Below are 14,440 nucleotides of genomic sequence, written 5' to 3' on the forward strand. Positions count from 1 at the left end.
AAATTTAAAAAATTTTATATTCCATATTTTAGGCCTCATTAGGAACAAAGGCCCCCCGCTGACCAAGCTCAGTGGCAGCAGCTCGACGGTGTGAGGGGAAGCTGCGTAGTGGGGGACGGTACACAGGTAGCTGGGGCGGAATTGACCATCGCCCTTTTTATCTTTAGGGTTATTTAGTAGTTGTCCTATTTTCGCAGGTGGTTTAAATATGGTTTGGATGTTGTGTTTGTTGAGAATTCTTCCTATTTGTTCTGTGACACCTTGGATGTAGGGTAGAGTGGTGATCATTTTACTCTCTCTTTCTTTCGTAGGTTGTGTCGACTTGCTTTTTTGAGTGTGTTTTCTTATTGATTTATCAATTTGTTTGTTTGTGTAATCGTTCTGTATTAGCATTTGTTTAACGTTTTGTAATTCCTTTTGTAAGTTATCTTTGTCTGTTATGGAGACAGCTCTGTATACAAGGGAGTTGATGACCGATTGTTTTTGAGATGGATGATGGTGGGAGGAGGCATGTAAGTATCACTGTTCGACCAGTCCCCACGGTGGGGCGCTCTGGCCAATCACAGGCATCGTAGAAAGTATACCTAAGAACATCATGACCTGATTCCTCAGTTTCAGGTCAGCCTGGTCAGCCCTGAAGATGTGAACTGCAATGTTCACGAAACGTCGGCAAACAATTCGTAGTTTTTTACACGAGTGAAACCCGAAATATCTCTTTTTATCAAAATGAATCATCGTGAAAGCATAAAATCTATTATCAATTTCCAGATTCGTAATTAATTCGTAATTAAAGGCTTTTATTGAATTAAAAATATTGTTTGTCTAAATTATTCCTTAATCTTAATAATCTTAATCTTAATAAAAAAAATTTATTAATAAAAAGGATAATTATTGAATATATAGCAATATTTGAATTATAATTTAAGGCGACTAAATTGAAGCCAAATATTTAAAAGTAAACAATTTGAAATTTAAAGATTTGACATAAAAAAACTTTGAATTGTTAAAACATTAACATTAACATTTTAACGTTACAATTTTTATGGTTTTACTTAATAAAATGTTTAATTTGTAAACGAAATTGTTGGATTTTGATGTGTAAATTATAATTGAACACGTATTATTTATAGAAAAATTTGAGTAATTTTGAGAGATATTTAGAATTTTTCAAAAGATTCAAAATTAATTAAAAACTTAAAACGATATCAAATAATTTAAACGAGATTTTTGAAAAAAAATTTCGGAACTTCTAAACATATTTTAAACTGAATAAAATTTTTCCTACAATTTTTAGAAAATCTTAAAAATTAAAAAAAATCCTTAAACTCTTCCTGGGTCGTTTTTAATAACGTTGGAATTCTTTTAAAATCTTTTTGAATATTCTGTTATATATTTCTGTTAATATTTTGTTTCAAATTAGCTTGTGAGTATTTGTAGCGAAATTTCGTTACGTATAACCAAATATTTAGGAATCTAAATTTTAAGGGCATTTTTTAATTTCGCAGGATTTTCTAAAATTTTTAGGACAAACTCGATTAATTTTTAAGTTGTTGAGAAGTTTTGAAAAAATTTCAATAATAAAGATAAATTTGACCAAATTTAAAACTACTTTTAGATTTCTCAAGATTTTGAAATACAATTTTAAACTTTTTCAAATATGCTTAAACCAATTAAAATAAAAATAATTTAAATTCTAATTTAAGCACTTTTAAGTTGAAAAAAATATAAATTTTAAAATATTTATTGGCCTAAAATAACTGAATAATACAATGTTGACCATTTTTAAATTTTATTGATTCATTCTTTAATTTAGAGTATTGAAAATGTTAACCTGGATTCATATTTTTGGAAATTAGTTTGTTGTTTATTTTGTATTACTTGTACTTTAACTGTTTAGCTTTATATTTCGATTTTTTACATTTTATTGACCGGGAAAAAAATTTGCGAACCGGGGAAAAATCGGGAAATGACCGGGAATTTTTTTTTCTGATTAAAACGGTGACCCTGGTTTGAAATATTTTAGGATTTATAATTTTCTTTAATTCCGGAAGACATGGAATGATTTTACAGGATCTATAAGATATTGCGGTGTTTTAAAAGATTTCACTTATTTTATAAGGTTTCAGAGGATTTAAATAATTTTAAGGGATTTTAAAAGAGTTTAATATATTTTTATAAATTTTCTAAGATTTCAGGAAATTTTGCCAGATTTCATATAATTTTACGGGATTTAATAATCTTTTAGTGGATTTTAATGCATGTTTTCAAGAGAAGTGAGGTATTTCGTGTGGCTTTAAAGATTTGAAGAGTTTTGAAATTCGTTTTTTGGAATCACCCTGAATTCTTAGTAATTCGTCCTGAATTATTTTAAATTCTGTCGAATTCTTAAACAAAATTTTAATTAAAATTATTAAAGGTTTAACAATTTTCTGAGTCATTTTTTTAAATTTTGTGGTAGTTTCAAGAGCTCTAAAAAATGTCAAGGGATTTCAAAAGATTTGAAATATTTTTAGACATTTTGAACATATTCAAGCATAATTTATTTTTTTTTCAATAGTGTAAAGGGATTTCAAAGACTTTTAAATATTTTAGGGCATTTTAAAACATTCCAAGACATTTTCAAGCGATTTGAACAATTTCAAGGGATTTTCAAAGATTTAAATAATTTTAAAGGGGTTTTAAAATTATTTCCAATTCATTTGAATTCTTTTGAATTGTTTTGTACTCATTAGTCACTTTTTTCGTTAAAAATTAGTAGGGTTTCAAAGATTTGAAGATATTTCCAAATATTTGTTGCAATTCATTTGGAAATCACCCTGAATTTGCATTCATTTATCCTGAATTCATTTTAATTATTCTACATGCACTCAGTTATACTCAATTCAATACATTTTAAAAAGTTTTTGTTTAATTCATCTTGATATTTTTTAAAAGTCACTCTAATTTCTTAGAAATTTCATCAGATTTTTTAAATTCTCTTTTCTAAACTCATTTTAAACTCACTCAATTTCATGCATTTTTTCATATCTTCGAACTGTTTTAAATTCATTTCATTACTTTTAAAGTTCAGCTTGATTTTTAATGAATTTCATCAATTCTATTCATTTCCCTTGAAATTACTCAAATTAGTGGCATTTTTTTCGATTTTGTATAATAATTTCCAATAAATTAATAGGGCTGCAAAGATTTAAAGAAATTTGAAATTTTGTTTGGAATTCACCCTGAATTCTTATTCATTTACTCTGAACTCTTTAAATTCTTTGAAATTCTCTGGAAATTTTTTAATTAACTTGAAATTTTCTAAATTCACTCAATTATCTTTAATTCAATGGATTTTTCTTATTTTTACCAGTTTGTATTTAATTGATCCTAGATTCTTTTAACTTCAACTTGAATTCTTAGGCATTTCGTCACATTTTTTCGAATTCTGCTCGTTTACCTTAAATTCCACTTTTTATAAATCAATTGATTTTTTTTTATTTTTTAAATATGTTCTAATTTATTTTAATTATTTGTATTTATCTTGAATTGTTTTGAACTTTTCTGAATTTATCTTTAATTTTTTACCTTTTAAGGGAGGAAAAAGTACCTTTTTTCTCGTTTTTCTCCTGAACTATTTTTGTCCAAAAGTTAATCTTTCTGAGTCGAAAAGTCTACAATTATATTTTTAATTCAGAATTTATCTCATTTGGTTAAAAATTCTACTATTTGGTTAAACATTTAATTATTTTGTTGAAAAATCAACTAATTTGTTTATAAAATCATCTTTTTTACTGGAAAATTCAACTGTTTTGTCGAACATTCGTTTGTTTGTATAGAAACTTTATCCCTTTGGATTGAAAATTCAGCTTTTTTCGTTTATAAGTCATATTTATTATGTTTATATTTCATCTTTTTCGGTTGAAACTTCAAACATTTGATTGAAATATGAACTGTGTTAAAAAATCATTTCTTTAGTTGAAGATTTATCATTTTAGTTGAAATTTTAACTATTTTGCAGAAAATTAATTTTTTAATGGGTTCACCTATTTCATTTTTGCTTGAAAATTTATCTTTTTTATTTTAAAAGTCATATTTTCTGTTTTTAAATTCAGTTGATTTCTAAAGCAATTAATTTATTTTATTGAAGGTTTATCTTTTCAGTTGAAAGTGTATCTACTTTTTTTAAACTTCCTTTTTTTTGTGAAATGTTCATATTTTCCACTGAAAATTTAAGTATCTATTCCATTTTTTGTTAAAAAATTATATTTTTTATTTGAAAATTAAAGGGTTTTATAAGAAAATCGTATTTTAGGGTTGATTATCCTATTATTTTTGTATAAAGTTTTACTTTTTGGTTGGAAATGAACTATTATGTCGAAAATTTAACTATTTTGTAAATCTCTATTTTTAGCTTGAAAATTCAACAATTTGTTTGACATTTTTTTCTCGTGACTAAAAATGCTTTCTTGATTAAAAATTCAAGCCTTTTGTTGAAAATTCGTCTTTTGGGTTTAAAAATTATTCTTTTTTAGTAGAAATTTAATCTTTTTTGGTTAAAAATACAACTGTTTGGTTTAAAATAATCCGTTTTAGTTTCAGATTCAACTGTTATGTTCAATATTCGTCTTATTTGCTTGATATCAACTGCTTTTCATGTAAAATAAAAATCTTTTTGTGTTGATATATAAACGATTACATTTTTCGCCTTGAATTCATATTTTTTGGTTGAAAATTCAGAGATTTTTTTATAAGATGGTTGCATTTTCAACCAAGAAGTTTAATTTTACACCAAAGAAAAATAATTTTTATTTTTGAATTGAAAAATGTCAATTTTCAACAAAGAATCCAGTATTTTAATTTCCATTGAAAATAATCGACTCAAAAACGAATTTTTATAAAATATTTTAATTTTGTATCAAATTTATTTAATTTCTAAGCCAAAAAGACGATTTTTCTAATATAACAGTTGAATTTTCAACACGACAATCTGAAATTTCAACATAGTTCAATTTGCAGTTAAAAAATTACTTTTTAACAAAAAAAAACTAATTTTTAACTATAATTATGAATCTTCATCCAAATAAATTATATTTTAAGACAGTAATTTAAATTTCAACCAAGGAGTGGAATTTTCAACCCAAAAAATATTTGAACTAAAAATTTGATAGTTGATTTTTCGAAGAAAAAGGTGTTAATTAAAAATGAAATAAGTTGAATTTAACCAACAAATACGAATTTTCAACAAAAAACTTAATTTTTAACTTAAAAAAGGATTTACTACCAAATTGTTGTATTTTTGAGCGGAACCTTGGACTTTTTCATCAAAATAATTGAATTATCAACCCCAAAATGTGCATTTTCAATAAAAAATTTAATTTTAAATCTAAACAGATTAATTTTTAACCAGACAGTAGAATTGTTGACCAGAAAAGGTGAAGTTTCTGCAGAAAGTAATGAATTCTTAAATCAAAACGATTAATGTTCAACCAAGCAGTAACATTTTTCCAAAGTTGTTGAACTTTCAACAAAATAATTCAGTTTTGTAGCAATTAATAAAATTTGTAACCAAAAAATATTAATTATCAACTAAAAATGTAATATTGGACTTTTTATTCTAAAAGAATGAACTTTTAACCAAAATAGTTGGATTTTCTTAATGGTTTCTATGAATTCAGTTGGAATTTAAGTGGAAAAAATGAGAAAATAACACTTTGAATAAACATTGAAGTTAATTTTAAATACTTGAAAAATTTGGTGAATATCTTAAGTAATTTCAAGTTTAAAATATTCAAAATGAATGTTCCTTTAGTTCAAAATTAACATAAATTATAAACTTTTCTCATTAAAAAGTAATCTTACTTGACAAATTTAACAGTTCAGAAAGAACTATTTTAAATCCAGATTCAGAATCCTTCAAGCTCCATGAGAATTATTGACTATTCCTAAACATATACACAGGGTGGCGACTTGGCCAGGAAATGACCGAGAATTTATTTTGAAAAACCGAAAATTTACTTCTGATCGCAGCAAAATTTGAAGTTTTTATTATTTAAATAATCTTGGTTATTGAAAAAAATCCCTGTTCCAGGTTATAATTCTTTATAATTTGAAATTTACCTCTTCTAAATTTTAGATAAAAAATGTACTTGAAGTAGTTTGTAGAGTAGAAGTAGTATTTCAAAGAAGAAATATTTCTGAATTGTAATTTAAAAATTCCGCTGTATTTGTCGTTGCAAATCTATCCTTTCTTAGTTGAAAATGGAAATACTTGATCCAAAGTTAAATTCTTTGGTTAAAAATAATTTTTTGTTTGGTTGTAGATTCATCATTTTTATAAAAATTCATATCTGTTGGAAAATGTAACTACTTTGTTGAAAATCAATTTTTTAGATGTTTTGGATTAACAACCAGAATTTTAACCGAAAACTCAACAGTTGTGTTTTTGGTTGAAAATTTTTTTTTAACTTAAAAATTAAGCTACAGATTTAAAAGCTCATGTACTTTATACAAAATTCGTCTTTTTTGTAGAAAATTAATCTTTATGGTTTACAATTCATCTTTTGGGTAAATAATCCCACTATTCCTATTGAAGATTCATAATTTTAGTTAGAAATCCATCAGTTTGGTTGAAAATTAATTTACTGAAAATTCAACTGTTTCATTTTTATTTAAAAATTGAACTTTTCTAGTCCAATATTGAACAATTTGGATTAAAGACTTTCATTTTTCATTAATAATTCGACTATTTCTTTAAAAATCTACGTATTTTGGTAAAAAATCGATTTTTTGGGGTAGAAAATTACCTTTTTTTTAAATTTAATCTTCTTGTTAAAAATTGCTTTTTTTCTGTTGAAAATTAATGTATTTCAGTTAAATGTTTGTCATTTTATTTGAAAATTCATCTTTTGCGTTGGAAATAAGATTACTTGGTTGAAAGTTAAACTCTTTTGTTAAAAATTAATTTCATAGTTGAAAAGTAAGCTGTTCGATTGAAAACTGATTGTTTCTTTTGGACGAAAAGAACTTTTTTAACTGAAAATGTAACTATTATTCCAGTTGAATACTTAATAATTCTAGCTAAAAATTCATCTCTTTGGCTGAAAGTCGATTTTTAAATAAAAATGTAATTATTCGATTTTTAGTTGAAAACTATCTTTTTTAGTTGAAAATTCATTTTTTTTGTAGAAATTAATCTTCTTGGTTGAAAATTTATCTCTTTTGTCAAAATTCAATTATTCTAGCTAAAAATTCATCATATAAGTTGAAAATTCATTTTCCTGATTTAAAATTAAATTATTTCAGTTACAGATTTATAACTTTCGTTAAAAATTCATCACTTTGTTGAAAAAAGCAGCTATTTTTTTTTAATTTCAAGTTTTTTGTTTGAAAGTATTTTTTAATTGAATAATTAACTTATTCTATTGAATATTCCATAGTTGAAAATTCATGCTTTTGTTAAAAATTAATTCTTTTAAGTAAAAATTTAATTATTGAAGTTTTGGTTGAAAGCGTATCTTTTTTAGTAAAAATTCATTTTTTTAGTTGAAATTCAAATCAAGATTCATTATTTTATTTTGAAACATAACTTTTTTTACAGAAAATAGGTTTTTTTGTTAAAAATTCAATTTTTATAACTGAAAAGTTAACTATTCTACATTTTGTTAAAAATTGATATTTTTAAATAGAAATTTGAAGTATTTGTTTACAATTTCATTTATTTTTCAAGTTTTTGACTCTGTTGTGTTAAATGACGTTTACAATGAACGTCATTAATTAAAATAAATGCGTTTTGCGGGAAAAAATAATATGTTACTTTTGGCTGACCAGGAAAATTGAAAAACTTGACCGGGAAAACCCGGGACTTTTTTTCGAAATTCTCTGATTATTTTCTTGAATTTTGTGTAAAATTCGTTCAAAAAATGTGGTTTTTTACTCATTTCAGTGAAGTATGCTTTAAAGATTTCGACACAGCAAAAGCTTATTCGGTTCGCGACATAAAAGCTGAACAGATTGGCAAGCTCGTAACAGTTCGAGGAATTGTCACGAGATCTACAGAAGTAAAACCCATGATTTGCGTTGCGACCTACACTTGCGATCAGTGTGGTGCTGAAACCTATCAACCAGTAAGATAAACTTGCTATAAATTAATCCCATTTAATTCGAATATTTAATTTAAACCAATAATATTCAGAAACAAAAAATTACAGGTACAATCTATGACTTTCATGCCTCTCAGTTCTTGTCCGAGTGAAGACTGCCGATTAAACAAGTCTGGAGGAAGACTCTGCATGCAGACGAAGGGTTCCAAGTTTATAAAATTCCAGGAAGTGAAGATACAAGAACAAGTTTGTATTTTTTTTGTTATGAATTATGAAGCCAACTAAGTTTTTTTCTCGTGCGATTTTTAAGCAAAAATACAGGGTGGTCCCTAGACTGGAATTTTATGAGACCGGGGAAAACCGGGAAATGACAGTGAAATTATTTTTTGACCGGAAATTTTACAAATTTTTAGAAAAGAAATCTGCTCAACTTTGATTTCAACCAATTTTTAAATACATTGTGAAATTTGTATCTTTTTCAGTTATGATATCATTCAGTTTAGAATGCGTAATTTGAACATCTTTCACTTAAAAAATTTTCCATTTTAGATTTTTAATTTTTAAACACACATTTTAATTTAAAGAGTTTTAAAATGCAGTCGTAAAAAGATAAACAATGAAAAGTTAGAAGCGTTTAAAATCGAAATTTTTTTATAAAAAAAGAGCATTTTTAGTTGGTCAACTGTGAATATAAATTAATTATTGATTTTAAAAATTGAATTCTACTATTTTTTATTATTATTATACCATTAAGCCATTTCCCTTTCGGGGTAGGCGTGACTCACTCGGCAGGGGAAAGGAGTAGTGTGTGGATGGGATAGAGATTTTTCAGATTGATCCAGAATTCTCGTGCTATTTATGTAAATAACATGTTCGTTCCGCAACACTGCTCCGACTCAGGTTGCTGATCAATCTCTCTAGCAATCACCCCAAGCGAAGAACCTCACGAAGCCGTTATGTAAGGTTTCCCACTTGGGTCCATTAATAGCCAAGGTCTTTGTTTCAGGCGTCGTTCACTCTACTGACACTCTTTTTATTAACTATTTTCATAAGATTTAAAAAGTAAATACTAATTGATTTTACAAGGCGATTCGGAATCAGTTTACAATTTTAGAATTTAACAAAATTTCGGTGCAAATAGTCCACGGCCTGATTTAAAGCAAAATATAGATTTTGTCAGGTTTTGAACAAAAAATTTAGAAGCTTTTCAAGAATTTTCAAAAGCTTGAGAGGAATAAAAAACATTTCCGTGGAAAATAGAAAATGATTTCTTATTGTTCGAATGAAGCTTTATAAACTATTTTCAATTTTAAAATAACTTCGAAATAATATATTTATAATTACTTCTAAATGCGACTTTGTTGGTACAAATTATCTTCTTGGTTGAAAATTCAATTATTCTAGTGAAAGATTCATAATTTTAGCTTAAAAATCATCTTTTTGGTTGAATATTCAACTATTCCAGTTAAAGATGAATTATTTCAGTTCGAAATTCATCCGTTTGGTTGAAAATTCATATTTTTTAATTGAAAATTTAACTATTCAATTTTTCAATTTTTTGTTGAAAAATTATATTTTTCAGTTGAAAATTCGCCTTTCTGGTATAAATTAATCATTTGGTTAAAAAATTCAATTATTATGATTAAGTTCATTATTTTACCTGATGATTAATCATTTTGGTTAAAAATTAAAGTTTTCAGTTGAGAATTCATCATTTTAGTTGAAAATTTATCAGATTGGTGGAAAATAAACTTTGTAAATTTAAAATTTAACTATACCATTTTTTGTTAGAAATCCATATTTTTAATTCAAAATTTTACTATTTAATTGAAAATATAACGTTTTTAGTCTAAAATTGTATAATTTCTAATTTAAAGCTTACAAAATGAGACAATTTTATTTTAAATATAAGAATCACGAATTTCAATGATTTAAGATTATAAGAAAAGTTATAGAATTGGACAAATTCAAAACGTTAAAAATGAAATAATTCTAAATACAATTTCTAAAATTCGAATATTATAATTCAAAGGAATTAAAACTGTATTATTTCTAATTAAAAGCGTTTGAAATTTAAAAAATTCAGATTCTAATTGTTTAAAGTGGACCATTTCACTAGAAAGTAGTTGAAATTGTATTATTTAATTATAATTCAAAGCGTTTAAAATTAAACAATCTTTTTTTGAATTAAAGAATCTCGAATCTGAATAATTTAATATTAAAATTTCGAAAACAGAACAAGTTAAAAACGTTAATATTTTCATATTAGAATATTGAAAACTCGCAACAACTTTCTTGTAAAGATTATTCTTTTAATTATACATTTTATTATTTGGTTGAAAATTTCATAATTTTCTTTAAAAGGCATAAATTTTTTTATAAATTGCTTACAATTCTTATTTTTATGTTAAAAAGTGAACTGGAATCATCTTTAGATTAAAATTTAACTATTTTTAAAACGTTTCTTTGTTTAATTCATCTGTTTTTGGAGAAATTTAATCTTTCTTGAATAAAAATGCAACTGTTTGGTTGAAAATTCAACAAGTTTGTTAAAAAGTAATTTTTGGTTGAAAATTCTACTTTTTAATTATAATATTTGGGTGTTCAAAAAAGAACTGAAATATTTTCTGGGTGAAAACTCAAATATATTTTCAAAATTCGTGTTTATTTTTATTTAATTAAAAATCCATCTGTTTGAAGAAAAATGTCAGATTTTTCGGATAAAAATGCAATTGTTTGGTTGGAAATTAAATTTTTTTGTTAAAAAGTCATACTTCTTGGTTCAAAATTCTACTATTTTCTTGAAAATTTCACTATTTCGTCAAAAATTTACTTTTTGTTGAAAATTTATATTTTTGTGTTAAAAAATGTACTAAAATACTTTCTGGATGAAAGTTCCAGTTAAAAAAAAATTTGACATTCTTTTTATAAATTCATCTGTTTTAGTATAAAATTTAATATTTTTTGGAAATAAATGCAACTATTTGATATAGAATTCAACTATTTTGTTAAAAGTTCATCTTTTTAGGTTGAAAAAATTCGTGTTTTCGGATTAAAAATTCAATTTTTTGTTGTAAAAACCAATTTTTTTTTTTTAAATGCCATTTTTTATCTTGTAGAGTCAATTGGAATCTTTTTTGGATGAAACACAACTTTTTTTGGAATTAAAAATTCTTTTGATTTAAGAGAAACTTAATCTTTTTTAAAATAAAAATGCAAGTTTTTAGTAAAGAATTCAACAATTTTATTAAAAAATCATCCTTTTTGGGCTAAATATTCGTCTTTTTGGATTGAAAATTGAATTTTTTCGTCGAGAATTAATTCTTGTTTCAAAATTCATATTTTAATTGTGAAAACTATTTTTTTTTTTTAATTTATCTTTCTGATTTAAAACTTTATCGATTATAGAAGACATTCCGTTTAAAAAAAAATTAAAATGCAACTTTTTGGTAAAAAATAATTCTTCTGTGCTTGAGTATTTAACTAATTTGTTTAAAATATTTGGTTGAATTACTTTGTTAATAAATCACTTTCTTGTTAAAGATTTATATTTTAAGTTGAAAATTCTTCTCTTTGGTTGAAAGTGTAATTATTTTGTTGAAAATTAATATTTTTTAATTGAAAATTTAACTACTTAGGTCAAAGTTAAACTACATTATTAAAAATTGATTTTCTTGATTGAAGGCTTTTGTCTGGCTGAAAATTTAACTTAAAAATAATTGTTTAGTTTGAAATTTCATTTTTGTAGGGTAAAAATGCATCAGTTTCGTGGATAATTAATTTCTTGCCGAAAAGTCATATTTTTTTATTTAAAAATTCAATTTTTGTAAAGAAAATTTGTCTTTTGGCTTAAAGGTTCAATAATTTAGATTAAACTTTTATTTATGTTTTTATTTTTTTGTAACTATGACACTTTTTCATTCGGAATTTATCTTTTCAGGTTGAATATTCAACTATTATGTTAAAAATTCAATTATTTTGTTGGAAATTCTAGTATTTTTTTTTAATTCATCTTTTATAGAAGAAGACATTTTTTGGTTTGAAATAAATTAAAAAATTGGAAAATTCTAAATTTGTATATGGAATACTTTGTTATTCCGTTTATAAAATATGCTATATTAAAAATATAAAAAGATTAAGATGCTGGTATTTGAATATTAAATATTTGAAATAAAAAATAGTCAAGGAAAAATCAGAAAATTTTCAGAATGTTCTCGGTTTCGCATTTCTCCGCAAGAGGCGCTACGAGCGATGCAAACTAACGCGTCCAAGTTTTCCGTGAGTGGGGTCTCCTTATACAACTTCGTGATTCCAGTTAAATATTCATCACTTAAATTGATAATTCATATTTTTAGTTGAATATAAAACTATTTGTTTAAAAGTTAAACTTTTTTCTTCAAGATGCATCTTTTTGGTTTAAAATTCATTTCTCCCGGTTGAAGATTTATCATTTTAGTTGAAAATTAATTTTGTTGTTGTTCAAAATTTGTTATTTTTCCTGTGGAAAATTATATTGGCTTAAACTGAAAATTAAACTGTTCCATTTTTGGTTGATAGTTTAAAATCCAACTATTTGGTTAAGAATTCATGTATTCTATTATATTTAAAAAATGTAGCTTGTGATATAATTTGTCAAACTTTTCTGAATTAAAAATGTTAATTATATCCATAGAAATTATTAAGAAAACAATCATTATGAACAATAAATTAGCGAAAGTATAAAAATATTCCGAGTCAACTGTTTAAAAAAAATGTGAATTATTTGAATGATTCCGTACTATAAAAAATGATACCTCAGGGTGTAAAAACCTTGAAATCCTGGAATTCTCCTTGATTTTTTAACCTTTTAAATCTGGAAATCTCCTGGAATTTTTTACGAAAACCTTAAATTAATTTTCGTTCTTTTAAAACAGTTACGTTATTTAAATCCGCAAATTAATTTTAATCTTTTAGTTTATTATGAAAGAAAAATTTCATTTGAAAGAAGTGTTGCTACTAAAACATGTTCTATTTATCAAAGCATCATTTATCTTTTATTCATTACAGAACAAATAAAGAAATTTTGAGGCATTTTTTGTAGACATAATCAATTGTTTTATAGATTGCAATGAACATATTTTAATATTGTGAATATTTCTATAAGTTTTTTATTTCGTCTCCGCTAATATATAGTCATAAAGTAATACATTTTTTGTGATATTCAAATTACAAATTAGAAAAATTATTAGTTGAAAATTTCTATGTTAATTCAGTTTCCGAATTAGAATGAGCCACGGCCATATAACACAAATTATAAAACATTACTCAAGATTTTAAAGATTTAAAAATGCCTTAAAGGATTTTTAACATTTCAATACGATTTCACCGATTTCAAAAAATTAAAAAAGGCTTGTACACCAGATTTCAAATATATTACAACAATTTCAAAATATTTCAAGGGTTTAGAAGATTTGGAACAATTTCAAAAGGTTTCAAATGATTAAATGATTTCAGCGAATAAATCAGATTTCACAATCAAAGTTTTAAGAAATTTTTTAGAAATATTGCAAAAGATTTGACAAAGGTGTCACAAAAATTTTCCAAGAATTTCGAAGATTTTGAACGATTTCAAATATTTCAATGATTTTAAACGAATAAGAAAGATTTCACAAATATTTCAAATATATTAAACTATTTCGAAGATTACAAAATATTTCAATGATTTCAGACGAACATAAAAGATTGCACAAAGATTAAAGAAAGCTTTCATAACGATTTCATGAAAATTTTAAAAGATTTCAAACAAATTTCAAAGAATTCAGATTTTAAGGATTTCAAATATTTTACAAAAATTGCAAAAAATGTCACAGAAATTTCAAGTCTTCACAAAGATTTTAAGTACTTCAAGAGATTTCAATCAAATTCATCAAGATCTCGAACATTTTCAAAGATTTTAAAACTTTTTTTAAGATTCCAAAGATTTAAAAAAAGTTATAGTAAACTAGGTTTCAAAATATTTTACACAGATTAAAAATATTTAAATGATTTCAAGTGCATACGAAAGATTTCATAAAAATTTCATGAATATTTCAAAAAAATAAAAGAATTCCAAAGATTTCAAAACATTTCAAAGATTTTTAACGATTTCAAACGAATACGAAAGAGTTCACAAATATTTCAAATGAACACAAAAGATTGCAGAAAAATTAAAGAAAGCTTTCACAAATATTTCAAAGATTTCATAAATCTTCCAAAATATTCAAAACAAAAAATCAAAGATTTGAAAGATTTCAAATATTTTACAAAAATTTTTAAATATTCAAAAAATGGCATAAATTTTAAGATTCAGGGTGGCCTGTAGACTGGTAAACCGGGAATTT

General features: G+C 24.5%; 1 protein-coding gene across 1 annotated transcript in view; it reads left to right on the plus strand.

Annotated features, from left to right (window-relative positions):
- The window catches only part of LOC117179288 (DNA replication licensing factor Mcm7), a 42,965-nt gene that overhangs the window by 9,656 nt on the left and 18,869 nt on the right, over positions 1 to 14,440 (plus strand). Inside the window, exons 4-5 of the mRNA XM_033370936.1 lie at positions 7,925 to 8,105; positions 8,190 to 8,327. Of these exons, the coding sequence (XP_033226827.1) occupies positions 7,925 to 8,105; positions 8,190 to 8,327 (319 nt within the window). The remainder of the gene's footprint in view (positions 1 to 7,924; positions 8,106 to 8,189; positions 8,328 to 14,440) is intronic.

This window comes from Belonocnema kinseyi, chromosome 9 (assembly GCF_010883055.1).
Source record: "Belonocnema kinseyi isolate 2016_QV_RU_SX_M_011 chromosome 9, B_treatae_v1, whole genome shotgun sequence".
NCBI classification, from domain to species: Eukaryota; Metazoa; Arthropoda; class Insecta; order Hymenoptera; family Cynipidae; genus Belonocnema; species Belonocnema kinseyi.